The 26,729-nt window shown below is 49.2% G+C and overlaps 1 protein-coding gene across 10 annotated transcripts in view; it reads left to right on the top strand.

Annotated features, from left to right (window-relative positions):
* The window catches only part of ASAP2 (ArfGAP with SH3 domain, ankyrin repeat and PH domain 2), a 174,023-nt gene that overhangs the window by 120,786 nt on the left and 26,508 nt on the right, over nucleotides 1–26,729 (top strand). For 9 of the 10 annotated variants that reach the window (XM_045447774.1, XM_045447773.1, XM_045447770.1 and 6 more), the window contains 7 exons: nucleotides 2,821–2,924; nucleotides 3,037–3,106; nucleotides 9,375–9,462; nucleotides 12,900–12,948; nucleotides 13,031–13,197; nucleotides 15,813–15,946; nucleotides 22,936–23,030. In XM_045447774.1, coding sequence (XP_045303730.1) covers nucleotides 2,821–2,924; nucleotides 3,037–3,106; nucleotides 9,375–9,462; nucleotides 12,900–12,948; nucleotides 13,031–13,197; nucleotides 15,813–15,946; nucleotides 22,936–23,030 — 707 coding nt within the window. The remainder of the gene's footprint in view (nucleotides 1–2,820; nucleotides 2,925–3,036; nucleotides 3,107–9,374; nucleotides 9,463–12,899; nucleotides 12,949–13,030; nucleotides 13,198–15,812; nucleotides 15,947–22,935; nucleotides 23,031–26,729) is intronic. The other variant, XM_045447775.1, reaches the window with a different exon arrangement.

Below are 26,729 nucleotides of genomic sequence, written 5' to 3'. Positions count from 1 at the left end.
GTTTTCTGTCAAATGGATTATATTCCTCCGATGTACACATTTTAAATTGCGCAGCTTCAGATTTTCCTCCACTTTTTAACTGATTCAAGAAATGCCTGGTCTAAAGAATAAAAACGGCAATTTCTTCCTTAACGTCTGGTAGAGAGTCCAATTCTGTTGGAAAGAGGAAGCCCCTTATTCTGTGCCTCAGGCCTGTGAGGGCTCTGATCACCATGCTTGGCACGAACACTTTGAGCAGTGTTATCACATGACTCCACCATTTACTCTGTGCAGGCTCCGTCCCCCCTCCTCCCACCCCGAATCAATAGTCGTATTTCTTGGTTGTGCAATTTAGTCTTTTGACAGGTTTATTTTTAGTCTTGCACAGAGATTCATAGAGGTGAGCACACTTCTGTTTCTCCTCCCCTGCATTCATTCCCAGTGATGCTTAAAGCTGGGTTTGCTCTGGATTTCTAGTGCTAATATCCTGCCCTTTTGAGAGAATGTGGAAACTGGCACTATCCTCACCTGATGAATGAGTTGTTTGCCCCAGTTGTCTGGAGGCAGGAGTGCCGTGTGAACTCCCTATGAAGAATGAGGATGTTTCTCCTGTTTTTGGTCTGCTCGTTGAGGCTCTGTGGTCAATTCAGTAATGGGATGCCTGAGCCCATTATTGATTTCTCAGATCAGGATTTTCTTTTACTTTTCTTTTTTTTTGCAAAGTTGTCCCAGATGTATTTCACAGTTAAAAAAAAAAAAAAAAAAAAAGTCAGTGCTAGATAGACCATGTTCATGGAACGGTGGATCTAATACATTTAAGACAGCCAGAGCCCCCAGATTGGTCTGCAGATTCAGTGCCATTTTTATCAACCCCCACCCCCGCCTTTGTGCAGAAATTGACAAGCTGATTCTGAAACTCATGAGGAAACACAAGGGACCCAGAATTGCCAAAACAGTAAAAAAACAGAAGTTGGAGGACTCACACTTCTGATTTCAGTCCCCACAAAGCTATAGTAATCAAGACAGTGTGGGACTGACACAGGATAGATTTACAGATCACTGAAATGGAATCAAGAGTCCAGAAATAAACCCTAACTCTTATGGCCAATTAATTGATTTTTCAACATGGGAGTCAAGACAATTCAGAGAAAAAAGAATGGTTTTTTTCACAAATGATGATGGGACAACTGGATAGCCACAAGCAAAAGAATGAATTTAGACCCCTACCTCACACCATAATCAAAAATTAACTCAAACTGGATCAAAGACCTAACTGTTAAGAGCTAAAACTCTTAGAGGAAAACATAGGCGTAAATCTTCATGACCTTGGAGCAAGCAATGGTTTCTTAGATGTGACATCTAAAGTACAAATGACAAAAGAAACTATAGGTAATTTTCAACAAATTTTTAAATATGTTATGCTTCAAAAACCGTTAGACATGTCAGGAATCCAGGTGGCTTGCTGTTGCTTTCAGATAAAGTCTGAACTCTGACTCAAGCCTGTCTGTCCCTTCAACCACTGGGCCCACTTTACCTTAGCTACATTGGTTGTTCTAATTTCCATGGAGGATGACCACAGCTACCACTACCCTCCCCTATTCTCTGCCTGTTCTTGCTTTCATCTTGAAAACTCACTCTCTCTAGACTCCTATGGTTTCCTCCTTTGGCTCTTCACTTCCTGAGCACTTGTATTCTTGGCTTGGATAACACTGATTGTCATGCATTAGTTTCTTCATTGTTTGGCATCATTTGGCCTTGGCTTCCCCAAGGATGGTCACCTGCTTGACGGTGGAGATGAGACATGGCCCTCCTGTCTCAGGACGAGGTGAGGGCTCGTGGTGAGGGCTCATGGAAAGAGCTTCGAGGGGGAGGTGGCAATCCCTTCCATTCTCCTCTCTGGCCCTAACAAGCTCTGCATCTTAAGTAGATCTCTTATTCTCATTGTGTTTCTATTTCCTCCGTCATGAAATGGACTGGGTGGGAGGTTCTCAATAAACAGCTGGCCTGTGAACTCTGTTTGTCTTTTGCTCCCCCTGGGTTCCTTATGTCTGCCAGAATTTCCAGTGCTAGTTTGGACAGCTCCTTCCCACTCACAGCTCGGGGCTTCCGATCCCATCTGTCAAATAGTTGAGCACCCATTGGATGTCCAGGGTTTCATTGACGGTCCTTGCCCTTAAGAAGCTGAAGACTAGAGTCCCCTGGTGTGGCGGACTCAGCCAGATTCTCAGCCGAGCAAGTGGCCTGTCTACCCTGAGGCTAAGGCAGTTAGGTCCAGTGCTCTGGCCCCTCTGCTGGGTTGATGGGTCAGGAAGGGAATATGGTTCGAGACCTGTTATGTACCAGGTGGTCACACGTGTCATCTTACTCAGACCTTGCTGTATTTACCATTTTGCTGGGTATTGTTTTCCTATTTCCCAAGGAGCAAACTGAGGCAGGGAGCTTAAGTAACTTGCCTAAAGTCAGGGGTAGAACCTTGTTTTGGGTTTTTTCTTGCTTAAAAGTGCTGCTTTTTCTAACACATAGGTTACTTTTCTCCTTGAGGACTGCTTTTGCCACACCAAGAGCTTCTTGCCATTATCGGGGACTTAAGGCTCATAATTAAGCAAAATCTGTAACTTCCAAATGGCTCATTTCTTTCAGCCAGTTGGGGGATGTTGGTTTGACATTTCCTTCTCCAGCCTGGTGGGTGACGTTTATGAATTCCTGGGTATGAATCTTCTGTCCATTTTTCGGTGTGGTGATAGGTGACATGTCTCTAATTAAAAAAAAAAAAATTAAGGACAGCTTTTTTTAAGCTTGGAATCTGGACAGGATGAAAAACCACTTCTTGACCATTTTTAGGAGTCCCAAATTCGCCAGAGTACAGCCTATAGTTTACATCAGCCTCAGGGAAACAAAGAGCACGGGACCGAGCGGAACGGCAGCCTGTACAAGAAGAGCGATGGGTAAGCGGAACGTGCTGCTGGAGTTTGAACGCGTGTTCCCCCTCCGTGTCCAAAACTGCTGAAGTCTGCTTTTTTTTTTTTTTTTTTTTTTTGCTCCCCATTTATCTGTCAGGATCCGAAAAGTGTGGCAGAAAAGGAAGTGTTCGGTTAAAAACGGTTTTCTGACCATATCCCACGGCACCGTAAGTATTCCCTTTTCCTTCTCGGTCTGCTGCAGGGAGGTGAGAGAGTGATACAAGCCGCATGCCCAGGACGGCATTGCACCGCCTCTTAAAGGCCTTCCTGCTGGGAGAGTTTTGTCTGGGGTCCTTCTTGATTCGGTGCACCTGCCCCCTGTCTGTGCTTCTCTGGCCGGGGACAGCTTTGTGTCGTTCGCTGCCTGACAGAGTTAGGAACACCTGACGCGTCAGGTCATTTAGAAGCCAGATGCTTCCAGGGGCACCTGGGTGGCTCAGTCAGTTAAGTGTCCGACTTCGGCTCAGGTCATGATCTCACGGTTCGTGAGTTCGAGCCCCGCATCAGCCTCTGTGCTGACAGCTCAGAGCCTGGAGCCTGCTTCCGATTCTGTGTCTCCCTCTCTCTCTGCCCCTCCCCTGCTCATGCTCTGTCTCTCTCTGTCACAAAAATAAATAAAAACATTAAAAAAAAATTTTTTAGAAGCCAGACGCTTCCAGAAACCAACAGCACACCACTTCCCAGCTGTCTTCATCTCTGGAAATTGAACTTCCTACTTGGGAAGATTTCCTACTTCTCCATAAAGGGAAAAGCGTTCAAGTGGTCAGGACTCTGGGAAGCCTAAATCCAAGAGAAGAGAAACTTCAGTAATATTATAGAAATCCAACACGTGGCGCCCAACCTTCGTCAAGTCCTTTTTCTGTCATCCTGTGTGTAAGAGTCCTTGCAAGAAACTGAGGCCTGTATGTTGAGCCTGTTGAGAAATCAGTCAGAGTAAGATGATTTACTAATCCAGCTTTCAGAAACTGGGGATTTTTTTTTTTTTTTTTTAAGTTTACTTATTTTGAGAGAGAGAGAGCGCGTGCACGAGAGGGGAAGAGGCAGAGAGAGAGGGAGAGGGAGAATCCCAAGCAAGCTCCGTGCTGTCAGCATGGAGCCTGACACGGGGCTCAATCTCACAAACCGTGAGATTATGACCTGGGCTGAAACCAAGAGTCGGACACTCAACCGACTGAGCACCCCAGGCGCCCCTCAAAAACTGAGGATTTTAACCACAGTTACAAACACAGCCCTTCACACCACAGTCCTCTTTCCCACAGTGGCTCAGGCATATTGTCACCTTACCTGTATGACACAATCTGGTAAATACCACATAGGCTGCTAGACGTTTTTGGAAATGTCTAAAGGCAGAGTTGTTGCTATTTTGGTGCTAATGAGAATGCGGCATGGGTGGTGCCTTGCATTTCTGTTCCCCAAGCAGGAGGCCTGGTGCTGTGTGCATATTGGCGGCCTCCGTCCTGTGGGTGGATGGGAGTGGACATGACCCTGGGTCTCTGTCGTCTCCTCCCCTCCCCCTGGTTTCCACCAGTTCCCCTGGTGACAGGCCGAGCTGGGCAGGAGCACAGGCTCCTGTAGACAGGTCACGGCTCAGCGTGGGCTCTTCCCAGTACTCTGGAAGGAAATGGGAAGACTGGACCTACAATTCCTGGGGCCCCTTCATCGTCCCTGACTGGGACCTAGCGTACGTCAAGTGTCTGTAGCCATCTCGTTGGCCCTTTGGCCTGGGGGCCGAATGTGTCTCCTGCCCAGGCAAATAGAGGTCATTCCTCTTTTCTAATATGGAGCTGTTCCTGGATCCTTCATGGTCATGACATCCCTCCTGGGGCCCTGGAGTTTGGACCCTGATGTGATGTACTCTCCATATAGACATGCCTGTGTGTCTGGGGAGGAGTGCTGTAGATTCAGGGAGGCAAATTTATTCAGTCACCACCACGCCTGTTCAAAATCAAGACCGTAGGGGCACCTGGGTGGCTCAGTCGGTTAAGTGTCCAACTCTTGGTTTCGGCTCAGGTCGGCTCAGGTCACAGTTTGTGACATTGAGCCCCGCATCAGGCTCTGCACTGACGGCACAGAGCCTGCCTGGGATTCTCTCTCCCTGTTCCTTCTCTCGCTGCCCCTCCCCTTCTCTTTTTCTCTCTCTCTGTCTCTCAAAGTGAATAAACTTTAAACTGGGTGATGGCCAGTTTCCCTCCCTGCTCTAAACACCTATGATTCTGTGATTTGCTTTCAAATGGTTTTCCACTCGGTTGTTTTAACTCAGGTTTACTGCCTCGATGCAGAAAATTTGACAAAGCAAGACTGAGTTTCATTTCATGCTTGTTCACAGCTCTTAAGGCATTTGGCATTTTTGCCTCATTAACATGTTCTCCTGGACCCAGGGCCTCAGCTTAAGCCAGTGAGCGGTCCTCCCTCCGCGACGGAAGTGAAAGCAGGCCTAGTACTCCCTTGCTGGCAGGGTCAGCTTGGGTTCCTGTCGCTTCCATTACCCGTACTTCTCTCTGGAAGACGCAGACTCGGTTTCCTGTGGACGCTGGTGGGCTGCCCCAGTCTTTGGCAGATGGTGCAGTGAGAACTAGCGTTAGTAGCCTGCTGACGGCTCAGCTTGCCACACAACTTGCATATTTAATAAGTGCTTTGTGTTTAGGGGGCTCCCTCTCTAGGGAATCCGTGCTCTCTGTATGACTCACTCACACTGCCCTGAGCAGCCCGGGCTGGGAGCTGCTGGGGCAGACATTGCCTCCAGCCCGGCCGAGTGGCAGGCGGGGGCTCTGGCTGGGAAGACAAGAGGGGTACTAACTATAGCAGGAGCTGTGTGTATACCACAGAGTTCTCCTTTTCTCCTTCCTCCGTGTGCATCCTGCCTGTTCCGTGCACATGCGTGCACGCACACGCACACAGGTGTGCCGTCGCACCTAGAAAGCGTTCACGTGCGGTGGTGTGAATTAACCTCTGCCGAGAGAGGGATCTGAGAGATGCCTCTTTGTGTGATTTTGTTTGCATTTGGCTCCTTGTGTGGCTTACCTAGGTAGCCAGCACCTCCCTGAGGAGGCAAATTTACCATCGGGGGAGAGAAGGACAGTGGTTCAAAGACCTGACTGAGTAAATGGGGCTCTAAGAGCAGGATCTGGCCCTCGGTGGAGAATCCGATCTCGATGCTGTGGAAGCACAGGGTGTGTGTTTGCGATGTTCTCCAAACCGGTTTCTTCCCCGGAAGCTGGCAGCCTTCGGGAAATGAGACGGCATGCTCTGTATTCTAGCAGAGGGACGGTGATGACATCCTGATGCATTTGCTGAAAGCCTAGTTGGTGTTCCCCATTCGCTGAGATTCGTTGTGTTTTCTAGCACTGGGAAAAGTGATCCTTGGGACAAAATAACTGACTGGGTATCACCTTTGCCAAATGCATGCATCGCTTTGCCACACTGCCAAGGACTGGGGACTGATTAAGCTGCAAGAAATGTCCACTGGTTCTTCTGCAGTCTAAATTTCTTTTTTAAATGATTGTTAGTCATGAAGAGTCCAGACTACCTATTAAGGGCCCTGGCTGGCTCATTTGGTTAAGTGACTTCGGCTCAGGTCACGATCTCACAGTTCGTGGGTCTGAGCCCCGCATCAGGCTCTGTGCTGACAGCTCAGAGCCTGGAGCCTGCTTCGCATTCTGTGTCTACTCTCTCTCTGTCCCTCCCCTGCTCATGCTCTGTCTCTCAAAAATGAATGAATGTTAAAAAAATCCCACAAACTTTAAAAGCCTGACAAATTGGGAAAAAAATAGAATGGCATGATTAAAATGATAGGAAGTCTAATAATCCACACCTTCAGTCATGTTTACTAATCCGTGCAATCTAGGGGTCTCTGTTTCCCACTCCTTGGAGAGCGCTGGTATCTGATGAATTAGAACCATTCTGTAGCTGAATTAAATGGTGACACCATTTTCCCCAAATAGCAGCAGGAGAGGGAATTTAATGGGTAGAGTTTTCTCCGTTTAAAAATATTCTCCCATAGATTTTTCTTACAGCTCTGGTAATCTGGCTGGACAAACAGCAAACAACGATTAATGTAAAACATGCAAGCTGACCCTCTTAAGCGGTATCGGCTGTTCTAAATTTTGTGGACCTCCTCTTACCGCTGTTCTTTTTAACACGTAGCCACCTCTGTGCCTTTATAATTACTCCGACTTCATATCTAGGCACCGAATATTTTCCCATGTTTTGTGGTGTTCGTACGCCATGAAAGACGAAGTCTGTCTTTGATGGTAGCTGTCTCAGTGAGAAGGGACAGCTTTCCCCGTGGTGCAGGGAAAATGAAAGAATATAAGCGAGAGGGGCCCGGGCAGGGCTGGTATTAATTCGGTTGTGCTGCTTTGCTGCACCCGGAGATACGCACTGATACGTCCAGGTCGGTGACTGCTTCCCACAGAAAGCCATGCAGAGGGCAGGCGGGAGCAGGAGTTAAGAGCTTGTGCTCGAGGCCAGGCTGGCGGGCTCACATGGGGCCTCACTGCCTCCCAAGCTGTAGAAAAGAAGGTCCATCACATTAATTAGCCTGTGTGGGCCAGTACCTTTATCTGTAAAACTGGAGCTGTTCCTGCCTCAAAGGTCAGTTAGAAGAATTAAATGAGCTAATTTACTAAACATACTTAGAACACTTGTGCGTGAAAACGTTTCTGTATTTACCAGAGTTCACCAACCCCTCTTACTGTTCCTGTGTCTAAGACCCCGCGGACAGCCGCAGTTTGGAAGTAGGCCAGGAATGTCCCCTAAATGCACATATATATGGTTGTGTCATCACAGGAGGTAATGGTGCGGACACAGACTTTATGTGGTAAAATGTGTGGTCGCGTCGTGGTGTGGTCTCCTACTTGGTGCTGTAGAAATACGTCATTCAGTGTGTTGGTTCCCGGATGAGCCAGGTAATTCTATTGGTAAAGATCTAAAATTGGATTGATGGTACTTCCACTTGGAATTGTCAAGGTTCGCAAGATTAGACAGAACTTGCAGTCTTTTAATACTGATTTCTGGGGCACCTGGGTGGCTCAGTCAGTTAAGCGTCAAACTCTTGGTTTTAGCTCGGGTCATGATCTCATGGTTGATGAGTTTGAGCCCCAAGTTGCACTGTTAGCCGGGAGCCTGCTTGGGATTCTCTGCCTCCTTCTCTCTCTGCCCCTCCTTCCCCCCTCTCAAAATAAATAAATAAATAACTTGAAACAAATGCTGATTTCTGATGATCCAAGGATTCTGTTAGGCGTCCGTGGTGGAGACCATCCAGTGACTTTCGTATAAGAGATGAGGCCGACATCCCACAAGCCAGGAGAGTCTGGTCCACCCTGTTTATCCGCCTTCCTTGTATCAAAGCCAAACTGTTTGCACTGTAAGGATCCGTCCTGTTTTAACAGGGATTATGCTGCCTCTACCACTGACTCTGTGAGTTGAGTGGAAAGGGGTCTGTAAATGAATGAAGGTCTCACGGGACTACCCAGGTGTGGATGCACGTATGTGTGTTTTTTCAATGAATCCCAGATCCAAGCCTTTACAACTTGTAAATGCAGCCGGCAGCCACAGGAGGTTGAACAAGAGGTTCACATATACGGTATTCTATTCAGTCTTTCCCTCAGCAGCTTGGGAGGTGGGTAGGATAAGCCCATTCATATTTGGAGAGTTCTCCAAGGTTTCTGAGAGACATTTTGCCATTTGAAGAGTCACAGGTTCTTTTTTTTTCCCCCTAAAATTATGTTATCCTTTGATCTTTGCTTGTTTTTGGACTACCTATGGTAGTTTTTGAAACGGTAGTCAAATACCCATTTTGAGACCTGTCTGCCAGAAACGAATTGTGATCTTTTGTTGCCACTGTGTTGGCGAGATTCGGGGTATTTATGTGAATGAGTTGGGTTTTGTTGAAACGTAAGTGACAGATGTTTAGCATTTAACGTTATTTATCTATTACCTGTCGTGCCTTCAAAAAGTAGGGAAAATTATTTCTCTGTCATTTTTGTGCTGTGAGATTTCTTTCCTTAGAAGCAAGAGTTTACACTCAGGGAAACACTTTTAAGCTCACCAGAAATAGAGCTGGTGCCCAAGTCACCCAGCCAACCATCTGTGTCATCGGTAGGAATGTCTCGGAGCTTTAGCCGTGGAGCATTTTGCTCTCAGGAAGCTCAGTGCTATCAACCTCAAAGCCAGCAGCCCTTGTCCCCCTGGCCGGGTGGGTGTGTGGGCCACCAAGTGTCCCTCCCAGGGAATGGCAGCTTGCCCTCTGGGGAGCTGAGATTCAAGGACACCTGTGTCGTGCCTGTGTTGTGTCTTCCTACACAAAATCTGCCTTCCGAAAGCGATCTTTTTGCAAACTGTGGAAATCCTGTTCTTGCTGTATTTTAGTGAGAAATGGTGCGGTATGATTTTGTCCTCCTTCCCACCCATCTCCATTCCTTTGTTTCTAAACAGGCTAACCGGCCTCCCGCGAAGCTCAACCTGTTAACCTGTCAAGTGAAGACCAACCCCGAGGAGAAAAAGTGTTTTGACCTTATTTCACGTAAGTTTGTTTCTCAGATTTTGCTCCACAGAGAAATTAAACTGGCTGCTGGGGCATCAATCCCATTTCAGAGAATTGATTGTCGAGGAGAAACGCCTTCCTTTCAAGTGACATCCACACCTTCTTCTTTCCACTCATAATTGTCTGCTTGCTGGTGTCCAGTGTAGGACCTGACGCTGAGGGCGGCCCCGCTCTCCTCATGGGCTCCTGTAAACACGGAGATTATACTGGGTTGGCCCTCAAGCCTGAAATCCCCTCACTTAACTATAAAAAAGGACGATTCTGTCATCCAGGCTTCCGTGGTTTGGGTGATGTTAGACATGCTGCACGGCTAATGTGATAAGGTCTTTGGCAAAACCCTAGAAACTTTGGTTTTTGAAATCGTTTTGCCTTTCGTTTTGCCTTTGGTTTTTGAAATCGTTTTGCCAGAATTAGTCTTCCTGCTTCCGTACGTCTTTCTTCTTTTGTGGCACACGTGACAGAGTGACCACAGAACCATCTGCTGTGTTGAGTGTCTACTCGGCATCCCTAAGGAAAAAGGAACGGACGAGTGTGTTTTAAAGGAAACAACATTGGCCTTTTTTGTTCCTGGCCCATTTAGGTGCCAGGGTTACAGTTTGGGGGAAGGAAGGGGCCAGCACCCCTTACACAAGAGGGTCACGAGGGATTTGGGCACAAGAGTTGTACTTATAGAGGAAAAGTCTGTACCATACATTTTCGGAAGGTGGGTGCTTTCTTATTTGCCTCAGTTTCCCAGAGTGTGAGTGGCTGCTTTCTGAGATGTCTGTTGGATTACACTATTGAGGCCTAGGGAGTTATTTCCGGTATAATTTATTGCTCACAGCAAGCTTACAAGGTAATTGTTACCACCTCCGCTAGTCTGGGTGAGGAGGCAGAGGCCCATGGCAGCTTACCCTCGTGCCCTGGTTTCCCTGTTCTAATACGCACTGTACTCATTTGGAGGAGAGTGTCGAGCAGTGTGATGTGCCTAAAGGGTTTGGGCATTGTTCTGTCCTTCAGATTCCAGACTAATTTGTAAAATAAAAACTGACTTTATCCTGCTTCAAACGCCGTGTCCCTAAGAAGCGTTCACACCTGCCCCCCGATGTGTGCACAACCGGGCAAGCTTCGTTAACTACTGGGTGCCAGTCAGCTTGCCCCCGGGCACCTTCAGCACCCCTGGGGACCTCCCATGAGAGAGTCATGGGAGCATCTCTTCCACTCTTGCAGACAACCCAGAAGCACTCTCCAGCCCACACGCCTGTAACTTCCGGTCAGGCACCGAGGAGGGTCGGTCGATGGCAGGCGTGTGTTACCGCTTTCCTGGGACGTGTGGGAAGGCGGGCCTGTGCGAATCTGGTTTCGCGTGAGCGCTCCGGCAGGCTGACGTTTGCCAAGATGCCTTCGGTATCTTTGATCTAAACCTCTTCAGGCCACGGCTTCCTGCCTCAGACACCCAGAAGGCCTTGCTGAATTCGGTTTGAGGAGCCTTCATAAATGTGCCGGAATCCATTGTCATTCTTTGAGAAAAGTTCATTTCTTCTTCTTCCCAGTCTCCTTCCATGAGTAGAGTGAATCCCGATCCTACAAATTTCTCATCGTAGTCTTCAAACGGTGTTACTCTCCTGAGGGTAGTTTGGTGAAAATGCTTTGTCCCAGTGCTGTGTGGCTTTGCTTGTCTCAGAGAATTCCAAAAAACAGCCAGACCCTGCGGGAGTGATCCAGGGGGCCACCACAGAGCAGTGAAACCCTGGTTTGTTGCACATCCCAAGAAGGTTGGGGTTTGGGCTCACTTCCGATTGTGCCTGACTCAGGAAACGAGGCTGTCACCCTCTGTTTCTCCCCCACCTGCTGACCAGGCTAGTGGGACCTGTATCACGATGAGCGAGGCCTTTAAACATTTGGCGGTTGGAGAAGAAAAGTCAGGCTGCACGATAGGCAGTGAGGAGGCTGCTCCAGATGTGAGTCTCGCAGGCCCCAGAGTCACCCTCACTCTGTGAGGCCTCTCCTGGTCGTCTGTGACCTTGATACTTGTTTTGAAGAAGATTGATCCTTTTTTTGGTCAAATGTCCCTTAGTTTTCTCTGATGCTTTCCCACCGGGGGCCTGAGGCTCTGCATTTGGGGCAAGAATAGCGCATCACATGCCCCTCCTCCCTGCTCTGCGTACAGGGGTCAGCGGTCTGGCACAGCCCTTGGAGACATCGCTGTGTTTGCACACGGCTGTGTGTGAGTGTAAGATCTCGTGTCCCAACAGGGACACCTGGGTGGCTCAGTTGGTTAAGCATCTGACTTCGGCTCAGGTCGTGATCTCAAGCAAGGTTTGTGAGTTTGAGCCCCTCATTGGGCTCTGTGCCGACAGCTCAAAGCCTGGAGCCTGCTTTGGATTCTGTGTCTCCCTCTCTCTCTACCTCTCCCCTGCTCGTGCTGTCTCTCTCTCAAAAATAAATAAACATTAAAAAAAATTATTTTAGGGGCGTCGGGGTGGCTCGGTCGGTTAAGCGTCTGACTTCGGCTCAGGTCATGATCTCGCGGTCCATGAGTCCAAGCCCTGCATCGGGCTCTGTGCTGACTGCTCAGAGCCTGGAGCCTGTTTCGGATTCTGTGTCTCCCTCTCCCTCTGCCCCTCCCCTGTTCATGCTCTGTCTCTCTCTGTCTCAAAAATCAATAAACGTTAAAAAAAAATTTTTTTTTTAATTAAAAAAAAATTATTTTAGGGGTGCCTGGGTGGTTCAGTCAGTTAAGTGTCCAACTTCAGCTCAGGTCATGATCTCGCGGTCTGTGGGTTCAAGCCCCACGTCGGGCTCTGTGCTGACAGCTCAGAGCCTGGAACCTGGTTCGGATTCTGTGTCTCCCTCTCTGCCCCTCCCCCACTCGTGCTCTGTCTCTCAAAAATGAATAAACATTAAAGAAATTTTTTTTAAAAAGGATCTGGTGTCCCAACAGCCTTCAGCTGTTCCTCCTGCTTCCGTGGTGTTTGTAATACAGCACTCCCATGGCCTGTGGTTAGGATTTCTCATCTTTTTCTAAGGCCAGAAAACTTGTGAGATACTCATTTAGAAAAGGCTTTTATTATTCAAGGGGCTGTAACAATTACTTTTGGGGCGCCAACTTCTTGGTGAGTTCAAGAAAACAAAGCCTTTGAAAGGATAATGATGGTTTCCATCCCTGAGTAGCTCCTGTTTGGGGAAGCTTTATCTCTTCTTAAGCTTGGATGTGGACAGGTTTGTTAGTTTGGATTCCAAAGCCACAATCACCGAGCAACGGCAGGCAAGGCGGGTGAAGGACGCGAGAGAGTGCGCCATTTTGTACAAATCATTCATTTCGCAGCAGAGAGTTAAGATCATTCCCGAGGTTAATTATAAACCACTTTCTGCCGGCATTGTGTACGGATTACTGTGCCGGGCTCCCAGCTGATAAAACTTCTCTTGCCATGCAGATGACAGGACGTACCACTTCCAAGCAGAAGACGAACAGGAATGCCAAATGTAAGTCCCTCGGGGGGTGGGCCCTGGGGCTGGGACGCAGCAGTCCCTGGGATTTAACACAGCATCTCTCTCATTTTCCTAGATGGATGTCTGTGCTGCAGAACAGCAAAGAAGAAGCTTTAAACAATGCATTTAAGGGGGATGACAACACCGGGGAAAATAACATCGTCCAAGAGCTGACCAAGGAGATCATCGCGGAAGTGCAGAGGATGACGGGCAATGACGTGTGCTGCGACTGCGGGGCGCCAGGTGAGCCCCGCCCCTCCCCGCCCCACCCCTCCGTTGACTCTCATCCCGATTCATGGAAACCAGCCACGGATTTTCCCTTTCACTGCAGACCTCGAGCGAGCCCGTGCGGGAGCTCGTGGCCCACGGGGCCCTGTGCATAGCTGCAGGGGGAGGGTGGGAAGACACAGGAGCGTGAAGATGGCCTCACAGAGCTGAAAAGATTTAAAGCCTTTTGAGGGGCGCCTGGGTGGCTCAGTCGGTTAAGCGTCCGACTTCGGCTCAGGTCATGATCTTATGGTCTGTGAGTTCGAGCCCCGCGTCGGGCTCTGGGCTGATGGCTCAGAGCCTGGAGCCTGCTTCGGATTCTGTGTCTCCCTCTTTCTCTGACCCTCCCCCGTTCATGCTCTGTCTCTGTCTCAAAAAATAAATAAACATTAAAAAAAATTAAAAAAAAAAAAAATAAAGCCTTTTGAGACACGAACGCCAAAGCACAGAACGTGGGTGAGACCAAGGTCATCCGCTCATTGTGTTGGCTCGGAGGCTGCGTCGGGCGGCTTTTCCCGGGATTTACTCCAGCCTCCCTTTGTGCTACTTTGTAGAACTTGTGCAGTGACTTTAAGCCGCTGTCTAGTCTGTGACCCCAGGAGAGCCACTTGCTTTGTTAGCTGTCGGTTTCCCTGTATGGAAAATGAAGGAACTGGTCGAGATTGTTTTCCGGTCCCTTCCAAGCGTCACGTTCTGTGAAAAGAGGTGTTGATGTCTGTGTTTTGATAAAGCCTATGAGGAGCTCCATTCTGTAATGGACATAGAGCGGTATCATTGCAGATTTTAAGAGCTGGTATTTTCAAAAGCTTAAGGAGTGGAGTTATTCTGATTAAGGGGGAAGGGTGCTTTGGGAGCTTTGGGATAGCTGTTCCTGAACATTCACAAAATGAGAAAGCTTGTGGAGTGTCAGTTACCTTCTTCATTCCTCCAGTTCTATGACCGTTCTTCTAAAAAAATGCACACAACAAAAATAGAGTGGGCAGTTGAGAATTGCCAGGAGGTTCCTATTGCCCCAAAAAGCTGTATGTCTGGGGGTAGTGAGGGGTAGGTATTCCCTCAGGGTCTTGGATCCATTAAAAAGTACCTTTTGGCAGGAAATGAGGTGTAGGGAGTGGTAAGTAGTGAATTGTGTTTTTTCTTTTCTTTTCTTTTGTAATGTTTATTTATTTTTGAGAGCAAGCTCAAAGCGGTGGGGGGGTGGGGGGGGTGGGCAGAGGATCTGAAGCGGGCTCCGAGCTGACAGCAGAGGAGACCCCGATGTGGGGCTCGAACTCACAAACCCCAAGATCTTGACCTCAGCTGAAGTCGGACTCTTAACCAACTGAGCCACCCGGGTGACCCTAATTGTGCTTTTTCTTAAGCAAAGAGGGCCGTGTAGCACTTCACTGGGACTTTTAAGACACTTTCATAAAGAAGTCAAAGCTGCGGACGTTTTTGTTTGGAAATGGTAGGACAAGATAGCTGACGTGAAAATTGATACAAAGTGATCTAAACATACTCCTGTCTCCCGAAAGTGTGCTACGGCCGGTATGGAAGAAATGCAAACACAGATGCCCAGAAGTTTCCCAAATGGATAAAATTTTTTATAACTTGAACTTTGAAAAAGTAACGTGACAGTTCGCTGGTGACCAAGGTTGCGATAGTTCCCCGCAGCAAGTTTCTAAGGGCAGCGGGTAATTCGCCAGAGAATAGTACGCAAGGGCCGGGGTAATGTGCTCTGGCGTGTTTTGTTTTGAACGCCCCATTTTCGGTAAACTCAGCATTCGTGTGTCAGGCATCCCTTGGGTGTCTGCTGTGTACCCAGCACACGGTAGGATGGCTCAGTGACTTAGGAGCTGTGCTCCGGGAGAAGCTCGGTGACACGGTGCCAGCATGGGCCCGGGCCCAGGCAGGACTGCCGTCCGGCTCCGCACCCCCTGCGGCCTCGAGCAAGCCCCTTCTCCTTTCTGAGCACCATGAAGACTCCTGCCCTGTTTGCCTGCTGGCCTTCTCGTGTGTGCTGAAGGAGTATCAGGTGACAGCATCTGTAATTGCAGAAGCTCTTGCACTCGGAACTATTTCTGCTGCCGCCAAAGTGTTGAGCACAGAGTGTGGCATCAGCCCATAGTGTGTTCTCCGTCATGATTGTTAGCATTTTGTGAACATGTAGACCTGTCTTAAGTCTGTTCCCTATACAGCACTAGACTGGCGGCCCTCGTTTTTTCTCTCCCCTTTGCTGGTATGACCAGGGTTGGTGATGGGCGTGGTTTGTATTCAGGACAGCCTTCAGGGCCTGTGGCCACTAGAGGGCACTGTGTCCTGTTTATTCTTGGACACGCACCTGTCACTTGGGAGTTCGTAATGAACGGAAGGGTGGGCAGGATAAATGAGTAAATAAATGGAGGGAGGGGGAGCAGACAGGTGCATATGTGTGTATTGTGTGTAAGCGGGTGGTAATGCAGAATGAGTGATGAAGGAGGGCTCCAGCTGTGTCCAGGGTTGAGAAAATGCTCATGCTCAAAACTCCATGTGCAATAGCTATACGGGAAAAGTGTTGTGACCCCAGCCCTGCACTTGCTGTGAACTCCAACTTTCCCTGTTCTCTTTGGCAGATCCTACCTGGCTCTCCACCAATCTGGGCATCCTGACCTGTATTGAGTGTTCTGGAATCCACCGAGAGCTCGGGGTTCACTATTCCAGGATGCAGTCCCTGACGTTAGATGTATTGGGAACGTCTGAGCTTCTGGTAATTCTCAAATCATTGATTTTGAAATGAAAATGAATGCACCGAATTCTAAGTTTTCATTTTGGCGTTCGAACCCATTTTGCTTTCTTGCAATTCCCCTGGGCTGATGGTTGTTGATTTTTGCCAGATGGGTTTGGACAATTAGAACCTCAGTGGTAATTCCTCCTTCTCAGCTACTGGTAGTTGAAGGCACTTTTTGTTGTAAAACCTTCTTCCTAAACGAATAAAGTGAAGTAACACAAAAAAGGAGAGCTGAGACGTGTGTACGACGTGGAATACGATGGCGACACAGTCTAGGTCACCCCATTCCTTAAATGCGTGCACAGCGGAAAGCCCAGAGACAGTTGAGGGCTTGTTCTCCGGAGCCCCCAGCAGATCCCTGCTGAGTCTGTGGTCACGACATGGCTCAGGCCTCCGGCCCACTTTTCCCCTGCCTCTACTGTCACTCTCCGGGTGAGATTTCGGCCTTCTTTTACTGCCTTTGTTTCTAAAGAAGGCTTTCCTTTTTGGCTCAGTGATAACATATGAGCCGCGCAGCGCAGTATAGAAGGATACTGGGAGGTTGAAGCATTTTCTGTGAAGTAACATCCAGAGTATTGAGACCAGCCCCACGGAGGAAAAGGCACATCACACTAGCTGTTTGGAGGCCACCTAAAATGGAGCTTTGGTGGACTGTTTTCAAAGCCTGTGATTGCTGGTTGAGAAGCAGTGTTTGAAATTCTTGGTGTAGCTGGGCACTGGGCAGTGAACAGTAAGTGGATATAGATCGCCGTTGACTGTAATGAAAAGAGCAATCGTCTTGACGGGAGATCAATTATTGTGGTCAGTATACCTCTCAAGGGGCCATAAATTTTATCGATGACTACTCTAGAACCAGGGTCTGAACTTGTAATGCATTTTGAACTATCTTGTCAAATCTTCCTGGTCTTGGCAAAGGATTCCTTTATGGTCTTGAAAGGTGAAGTTGGGAGAAACGAGAGTGAATTCTGGTCGCCCGGTTGGTCACGTCCCTGATTACTTCAAGTTAAAAATGGAGCGCGACTCAGCAAGACTCAGGCAGTGTCTTCCTGGTTCCACAATGCCGTTCTTGTTACTGTCGTGATGCATTCAGCCTCCGCGGTGGAGCTGTGTGTGTACAAGAGGTAGCCTGGGTAACTGACTTTGGTTAGCCTTGAGATTCCCACAGTATATTTTCAAAGAAACACCAATTCTCAGGAAGCACTGGTAACCCCTGGCAGTTGGTCTGCTGCCATACTGATTTCCTCAAAACAGCGGGAAGTGTTAAGTGATTTGTGGTGACATAATAATTGCTTATTTTGTACTAAGCACTTCTCAGAGCTCTTTATATGTATTAGTTCATTTGTCCTTCACTACAACCCAGCGACCTTGCTGTTTATCCCCTCTTTATGACAGAGGAACTGAGGCTTAGAATGTTTTCATGTACCCAAGGTTATATAGTTATTAAAGTGCCAGATCTAGGGCGGGACCCTTTAATCCAGAGCTCACGATTCACCTCTGAAGAGCCTGGAAAACGAACTGGTCCTTGTGGTGGCCTGTCCTGCTGTGTGGTGAGCATTTAAGCATCACTACTGTCCCTCCCTGTCCCCCACTCCCCACCCTCCACCCTCCATCCCCCATCCCCAGCAAATGTTTAAGAAAAAGAAAGCCCTGCTTTGTAGTCAGCCGGTCCACAGATGTCTGTACTCCCGCCGTGGCCATTTTCTCAAATCTGTGCCATCGTCAGTAACCAGCGTGAGTCACTGAATGTAACTGAGTTCACCGCACAAACACTGGTTGTCCGTGGCTTCAGAAACAGAATAGTAAAATGATTAGGAGGTGATGAGTTCTGAGCCCTTATTACTTTGTTTTTAGTATAATTTACTTAACTAGGAGTTTATATAATGTAATTTTAATAATGGCTCTCGTGAGCTGGTCGAGGCTTGACCCCAGCACATCTGTTACACCTGCTTAAATGTGTCTCAAAAATTAAAATGATGGTCTTCATGCGACTCTTGCCTACTAAGCAGGAAAACACCAAAGAAGGTAGAAGGGAAGATGTTCATGTCTTGGTGAAACAGTGAGGTGGCTTCTGACCCCTGGTTAGAACCCTGGTCTTTATCTCCCAGAGCCTCTGTCTGCACCTCCTCACAGGGGGGGTTAACATTTGGCCAGCTGTCAGCCCTTTTGAGCCATCAGGCAGAGACTGCTTATTTAGTATCTGCAGGTATTTTCAGAACCTGATCTATGCCTTGGTTTCAGACTCTCCTGGTCTGCCTCACCCTCAGTTGTTGCAGAAAAACAGATGGAAAAGGCCCCCGAGTCTTGTGGGGTTCTCCCCCCCACCCCTTGCCCCTCAGCTCTCCCTGTGTGGTCATCTGGTTGCTCACGGGAGGTGGGCATCTCCCCAGCCCCACCCACCGCGTGCCAGGACAGTGAGCCTGATGTCCTGCCCAGAACCCTTACCGCTCAGCCGTTAAGTCAAGCACTGCATGGAGAGTGTTTGTCAGGGGTTAGGATTCATTTCTAAAACATGAGAAGTTCAAGCCTTTTTAAAGCACCCAGGTTATTTTTATTCTGCTTAGACAGTTGGATGCTTGAACAGAAGATCTCCTGAAGGCTTGACACATCGACCTGTGTGTGTGTGTGTGTGTGTGTTTAGAATTACGTTGGCACACAGTAAAGACTATGAAGGATTAGCTCTCATAATTCTCTACTCCAAAATGACTTTAACTGAATCCTTTCAGAAGAACAATCCACGTGTCCTAACGTATGAATCCACAGGGAGAGTCCACTCCGGTTTTCTGCTGCAAGTATGAACATTGACGATGTGCAGAGCAGGGACATCAGGGTCTCTGCTTGAGTTTGTCGTAGTGTGTGTTCTTGTGTAGCAAATGTTGATTGAACCTCCTTGCACCCTATGAGAGGAAATAAGAGGTGGCCTGGAAAGTCAACTCCCAGCGTCTCCAGGGGAGAATCCTGGGCAAAGTTGCTTTACAGGTGCAGTGATTCTCTGTCCTTCAGGTAAGTCAGTCCTGGAGCCCGAATCTCAGGGTGATGCGCTGTGATGGGCGCAGACTTTCATCCTTGGCTGACCCTAAACAGACCGTCACCACATAGATGGTCACTCCTGTCCTCCCATATGGCCTCACCGTATTATTCGTCACGATAAAAATCGTTTTGCTTAATTCCATAAATTACTTTCTGGTTTCACATCTGCACACTGTTCCCTTGGAAACACATGTGCTACGGAAACGTCATCATTTCCTTCTTTTTTTTATTTTGGTTTCAGAGCATGCTTGATTTCCATGTTACCTGAACGGGTTTCAGCGGCATCCGCGAGGGTGGCTAGTTAGCAGTAATCTTCTCTCCCCTCTACCTGCTGTCAGAATCATGTCTTACTCAGTGGAAACACATGAATGCGTGAAGCACTAGTTCGTTCTGGGAGATCACCCCACTTGAACTGGCCCTCTAGCGCGTGCGCTCAGTGTCCTCCGATTTCAAAGCAAACCCACTTTCAGAAACCCTCCTGGTAAACACAGATTTTGGAAAGGTAGATTCTCCTGCCCCAACACAGATCATTTCAGCATTGATTTCCAGCTCACGTGTAAGATAGTACCGTTGGTACTGGGGTCTTCGTATCATATGATCAGTTTGACCTCAAACATGAAATTAATAAAGGGAATTTTTATATTACGAAATTTTATTTGTGTCTGTAATTTTAAAATCTTCTTCCAAAGTCTTCTGTGAGCTCATAGCTCACAGCTGGAACCGCTGTTTCCCCTGGGACTGCAGCGAAGCTGCTCTCAGGACCCTAAGGGCAGCAAGAAATGTGGTCCCAGCTACCATTTATTGAGCAACTGTTACACTCAGGCATTGTCCTAGGGTGCTTTACATACACCGTGTCTGACCCAAACAAGAACTCTGTCTTTAAAAATGAGGCCAGGGCCGCCTGGGTGACTCAGTTAAGCAGCCGACTCCTGGATTTGGAACCAGTTGAGAGATCCAAAGTCTGATTCGTGTTGAAAGAAGCCAGATTGGTTGATGAGGTTCACACAGGCGGGAACAGGAGGAGCCCACAGCCTCTCCTGTGTGTGTGGCAGTGCTGAGGCCCACAGTCACGGAAGTTCTTTCTTGTCATTTGCCCGCTCCTCCCCTCGGGGAGCGTAAGAGCAGGGAAGAAGGTCACAGCAGATTTCCCTCCCTCCGGAAACAGTAAAACGGGCAGGTTTTCCCCATCCTCACCCCAAACTCGGAAAACAATTTCTGGGTAAAATCTGAGGTCTCGGTCTGGGTCCGTAGGCCCGGCACAGGTCAGTGCTAAGAGTCTCCGGAAACACGTGACTCTGTCCCCATCCTCAGGTGCTTCCGTGCAGTGAGGGAGAGGGACCCAGGGTTCCACGCAGGGTGTGTGTGGTGTCGTGGGTGTCTTGACCAGGCAGCTGTCCTGCTGACATACACCTGCTGTCTCCATACTCTGTGCTCAGTGTGGACTTCTTTGCCAGCCCCCAACACTGTGCATTTCTCTGTATTCACCTCTGTCTTGTTAGACTGAGCTCTCTCTGGGGCACGTGGGTGGCTCGGTTGGTTAAGCATCTAACTCTGGATTTCGGCTCAGGTCATGATCTCATGGTTCGGGAGATCGAGCCTCATGTCAGGTTCTGCACTGATATCACGGGGCCTGCTTGGGATTCCCTCTCCCCCTCTCTCTCTGCCTTCCCCCCTGTTCGTGCACGTGCTCTCTCAAAAAATAAGTGAATAAACTTAAAAAAGAAAACAAAACAAAAAAAGACTGATCTCAGAGCTTCCCCCAAGCAGGGTTGTGTCTCATGCTCAGTACCGAGTGCATCTGAGGTCTCGGTGTGCGTTTGCGGACTGACCTGGGGCTGGGATTTGCGTTGCTGAGTGATGTAGCACTTAAAGTGCCCCAGACCTTCCTAGATCTGATCTGGCCCCGTGTCTGCCGCAGGGAGACCTCCAGGAGTAGGGGGGCATATGTGTTGGGGGCTGCATAACACCAGCCTTCCTGTTTCCTTGGCTCCCGCCCACTGGGCCCGCTGGGACCCGCATTTTCTCGACGTGACCCTGCAGCTTCCATCTGCAAATGCTTTGCTTTTGTTGATGATTCTAAAGGAGTTCTCTGCAGGCTGAACTGTTCGCTGGAACTTGGCAAAACTGTGAGGCGGCACATTTCTCTGCACTGGGCAAGTGTGACGCACGGATGCGGTGGCTCCCTGGACCAGCTGTCCCCTAGTAAACCAGCCAAGTCCAAGCAGAAGGGAGGCAGCTGATTCGCGGGGAATTCTCCTCCTCACGCCCCACCTCCCATCTGCTTACCACAGACTCAGAGGCATGCGGGGCCCTTGCTCGCAGAAGGGCGCTGGGGCCCGTTCCGTCACTTACCTTCTGAAGAGAGACGACTGTGCCTGGCGAGGGCACGGTGTCCACATTACACGGAAGGATGGGGTCATTCAGCCATGCCTGGCTCCAAACAGGGGCTCTGACGCTGAGGTTCAGTCCTGGATCTGACACTGACGATCCAAGAAATCATTGCGGGCGTTGGGTCCATGGTACATGGGCGCTGTCACCTGGTGTGGTTGGCCATCAGCCTCATTCTTGGGGAAACCACAGTGAGGCAGCCCCAGGGTTTTGTCCCCTGACAATGGCCTGAGGCCACCAGGCCGGGAATGAGGGCCCAGGTGGGGCTGCTTAGTGCCTGGTGCTCTGAGCCATCTAGGACACTGTGTTCACTTTACCAAGGACGGTAAAATCAGGAAGTGGATCGGACGGTTACTAAGGTGTCCCACATCCCTTGTCCGGCGGCGTCCCTCGCAATCCCATTTCCCTGCTTCACCTTTCTCACCGCCAGAAAGTTCAGGCTCCTCTAACTCAGATCCCCTTGGCTGTCACTTCAGTCACTTACCCCTGGAGAGAGAAGGGGTGCTCAGGCACCCGCCTGATCTTCCAGAACATGCCCTGTGACCCTGTGTCCGCGTCACTGCTGGAGAACAGAGATATCAGAGGCTCCACGTGCCCCATTGTGCCCTGTTCAACGCGGGAGGTGAACTATCTGTTCTCGTGAGAGCCCTGGGCCAGGTGCTGGCTTTCAGTTCGGTTTCATTAAACATTGAAGAAGCTAATCTCTGTCAGGTGCTGGGCTGGGTGCTCAAATAAGATGATTAAACCCCTGCTTTTAAGGAGCTCCTGCTCACCCAGTTTGTGCCTCCACTCAGGAGAGTGCCAGTTGCCATATTGTGCTTGACTAAGACAAGCCGTGACAGTTGCCTCCCTAGTCTAGCTGCGTTGAACACACTGCCTCGTATTCAGGAAGCGTTGATTAAAATGTGTTCATTTAAATTTTAATGAATAAGAAAGTTGATCGTTGCATGAGGACCTTACATTTGGAACAAGTACATTTTTGTGCTTCGGTTTATGGAACCGAATTAGGCTTTCGCCTAAATTGCTCCACTCTATTATTTTTACGAGGTAGGTATCATCCCTGTTTTACTGGTGAGAAATTGAAACTCAGGTAAACTGACTCGCGTGTGGTCACAAAGCCAGGGAATAGAACTGTGATTTGAACCCGAGTCTTGACTTCCTGGCCCAGCACTCTCCACTGGATGAGAGCCGCCTCCTTGCTGGCATAAATAGATCTTTTTAGGTCCATTTCAGTGGGAGCACAGGTTTTTTCAGGGGAGGGGATAAGGGTGGAAACTGACATCGGACCAAGTTACTGCCCCTTCCTGTCCACCTCGGTGCTTTATCCAGGGGACATTTTATAAGAACATTTCTCTGTAATAGACCTGCTGCTTCTTATCTCTAGTTTTATGAGTACCTTTGGGGTTTGGGTTTTGTCCATCTTTATTAACGGCAAACCACTTTATTGCTCGATTTCTTAGTGGCCATTAAATAAATCATCAACGCATGAGTAGTGTGCAGCAGTGGAATGCATTAATAATTGAGTACCCTGAAATAGACTTCTCCTTTTGCAGCTTGCCAAGAATATTGGGAATGCAGGCTTCAATGAGATCATGGAGTGTTGCCTTCCGGCTGAGGACTCGGTCAAACCCAACCCGGGCAGCGACATGTAAGTATGGACCTGCCTGGTTTTGTTTTCTGAGCAAAGACTGGCCTTGTACCCAAGCCCCGTGAGGCAGCACAGTAACAAGTTTAGGGGATCTCAGTTGTCGCTTCGTTGGGGAATAGATCACCCTGGTTTGTTTTGGTTTTTTTCTCTGGCAAGTCACCTTTTTGGGCATCCAGATAAAAAAATCGGTGTGGCTGGTTTTCTTAGGAAGAAGCCACAGCAAGGCAGCTTTGGCCGATGCTCTAGGTCGATGACAGAGGAGTGAGGAGTGTCGCCCTCACTGGTGGCATATGAGTACCCCCTCACCTTCTGCATCAGGGGAGTTCAAGCCCCTTCCCTCTGCATAGATCCTAAAAATTTTCTTTAATGTTTATTTTTGAGAGAGAGGGAGAGAAAGAGAGCGAGCACAAGCGGGGGAGGGGCAGAGAGAGAGGGAGACATGGAATCCGAAGCGGGCTCCAGGCTCCGAGCTGTCCGCACAGAGCCCGACGCGGGGCCCGAACCCACAAACCACAAGATCACGACCTGAGCCAAAGTCGGACGCTTAACCGACTGAGCCGCCCAGGCGCCCCTCTCTGCATAGATTCTGGGCCACGTATCCTTTTCTGGCCCAGTGTCCTTGCAAATGTGGAGAGTGTGCTGTTTTCTTCAACAAGAATTTTTTGTTCTTGTTTCACTTTTGACCCAAAACCTGGCCGAGAAGCTTTGTGCCTCATGCATCCGGCTGGCCCGACGGGGCAGAGCTTACGGGAGATTTTCCTGCCAGTCTTATCAAATGGAGCATAAGTCACCCGGCTTACACTGGTCTTTGGGCTCGAGAGGTGGACGGAAGACTGGCAGGTCCGGGCAGTGGATGGCCTCTCTGCTCCAGGTGGCTGGAGGGTGATCACCTACTGTCATACAACGCAAGGTGGGACAGACAGACGGAAGGAGGGGTGTCCCCGGGGCAGTTAAAAGACCCAGTGCCTGCTGAGCCTGGACCACAGTGACGGGCAGGACAGGAGGGAATGAGAAAAATGTGATAAGAGAGAGTAGAAAAATTCTTTGACAGAGACAACATTGCCCTTGGAAGAAGGTTGACAGGGGATTGATGGCACAGGTCTCTCCTAAAGGACATAAGGTGAGGAGCCGTGGACAGTGCTCTAGGAGTGGTTTTTCACATAGCAGGTGGAGTACAGGCCCTTGGCAAAGGCAGAGAATTTAAGTGTTTGTCACCAGTTTGTTGGGACCTGTCTTTGGGAAGCTGAGATGGTGGGATCTGTGTTCTTTTGCATTTGGATGAGGTAACAATGCAGTGAGAGAGCCTAGACATGTACAGGCATGAACACACCGTGTTCGTGATACGCCCCCTCAGGTATCGGGTATCTGAGATGAGCATTTGGTTGGTGTTGGATCAGAGTCGCTTCCTGTTGGAATCCTGTAGCAGATGCTGGCAATAGCGGTTTTGTGGGACTGGGTACGAGGCACGAGGCTAGGTTATGGTCCTCTCTGCATGAAGATCTGAGTTCGAAATCTGTATTCTTACCCAAACCTGGAGAGGCAGGTGGTATAGGACGTAGGACCTTAGCCAGTCGTGGGACCTGGGCAGGTTCCGGGGCTGCTGTGAGCTCTCTCCTCTAATATTGCAACCCTCGCCCGCTCACAGAGCCAGCGGAGTGGTCGTCAGGGGACAGTTGGGTAGGCCTGGACTCAGGTGGTGTCATCAGCTCTGCTCGCTCACCCTGGGTGTGGGCAGTAGAGGCGACCTGAGGGCTACATACCGATCCCACAAACCCTGAGAGATCAGGGTCCTCTCCGTTTAGCTTTCAATTGGAGGGTTGCCCAGAGGTGAGCCAGCTCTTCCCGAGATTGCTGGAAGCTGCCGTTCAACAAAGGGAATGTCATGGTCTGGTATATGCTGCATTTACTTACAGTCTAATCGACGGACAGGGAAGGTGCCAGTCTCGCAAGTCGCCGTAATATTGATCCGTTTTGAGCAAAGCGTCTGATAAGTAATTTCTTCCAAGTACCAGGGGTGCCTTATAAAAGCAGAGAATTTGTTTACTCTGGGGCTAGATGTTTCGAAAACATGAACATGATCTGCTTTGACTCCTTCAGTGTAAACGTTCTGTCTGCTTGAAACACCCCCCACCCACCGCCAGCCTGGGCACAAATGAGAAGGAAGGGTAGCCCTCCCCCTCTTTTCTTCTTTTCCCCCCAGATTGAGGGCGGATGGCCAGTGTGATGGCAAAACGCCACCTGCTTTCATACCCGCTCGGGTGAAGTTAACTGCTGGTCTGTCTGCTCCTGTAGCCTTTGGCTCTATTTTAAAACCTTCCATGCCACTTTATATCGTACCAAAGTGTTTACACATATTTCTCTAATAGATCACGTCTTCCTGATTTTTGTATTTCCCACCGCAGTATGTTGCTTGTGGTGGTTCAATACATAGTTAATGAATCAACAAGTCAAAGGTAAAGTCCCAGCTCTGTGGCTGTTTAAATAAGCTGATAGTTTACTCGCAGATGAAAGGAGTGTATGCTTCTGGCTTTATCTCAGGACAACATACCATCAGCACACAAATCTGTTGACAGGGAAGGCACAGACCCTCTAGTGGCCTGTGAATCCCCAGATTTTGGATTTGGGGGTGGGTGTGGAGAGAGAGAAATAGGTGGGAGGGGAGGGCAGGCAGATTTGTGTCTGTTTATGGAGGCAGCGCTGTTCCTTTTCTGCGATTAAGGACCTTACACAGGCCCATCCTTCAGAAGTACGTGCCAAATGTGTTGTTATTTTAAGTTCGTTGCTTTTCTCCAAAAGTCTAATCCTTTCCAAAACAACAAGAGGTGGGGAGGGGACCACGCTGACAGAGTAAATAAACTTCCTTCATGAAGCCGTGGAGCGTGGTGGTGCAAAGACCGGGTCTGTGCCCATGCTTGTGTGGGCGTGACCTTCAGGGGTCACAGAGCCCCGGATAGGTGAATAACATTAAGAACTCAGGGTCCGGATGTCTTGAGCCCCTTCCAAGGAAGGCAGGGGGAGGTCGCAGTGATGATTATCTCACAAGGGTTTTACTGAAACTACCTAGAACTTCACAACTGTCTGGTCCAACTGCTCATCATAAGAGACCTGGAGAATTTGAATCATTAGACAGGTTGTCACATATGGCACATCATCAAGCCCAAAACGTCACTAAGCAATTCCCCGCGTGCCGCACTGTGCTAGGAGGCCCCCTGAGGAGAACCTGGACCCCGAGAGCAGGGGCGGCCCTCAGAGAGCTTCCCACCGTGTGTGGAAACAGAACTCTGGGTCCTCTTGATAGACTTCAGTTTACTTCTCCGCAGGGGGGAGGCGAGAAAAGTTGATAGCATTTGTTGTGAGGACCAAATGAGACCGCCTGTCTCAGCTCGACCTGTAAGCCCAGGAGCTGGACGTTTGTGAGGTGACGCATGGAAAGTGTGTTAGCACACTTCATTAGCACCCAGGCAGTGAGTGTCTTAGGGCAGGCGTTCGGTAGTGGGGAGAGTAGCCCCCCCATCGCTGGGAGCCTGGTGTTGGCCTGCCCACTCCCAGACCTGCATCGCCCCCTGGGGCCCGCAGTGTTGACCTGAGGGGCTCGGTGGCTGATGGCAGATGTGGTTGGCACAGCCCTGGTGGCAGGATGGGAAGGAACAGCCCCTGAGCTGAGAAGAGCCGACCAGGTTCACTGTGAGGCCCCTCCTC

Source organism: Leopardus geoffroyi, chromosome A3 (genome assembly GCF_018350155.1).
Source record: "Leopardus geoffroyi isolate Oge1 chromosome A3, O.geoffroyi_Oge1_pat1.0, whole genome shotgun sequence".
Classification (NCBI taxonomy): domain Eukaryota; kingdom Metazoa; phylum Chordata; class Mammalia; order Carnivora; family Felidae; genus Leopardus; species Leopardus geoffroyi.
This window is presented reverse-complemented; position numbering and strand designations above follow the sequence as displayed.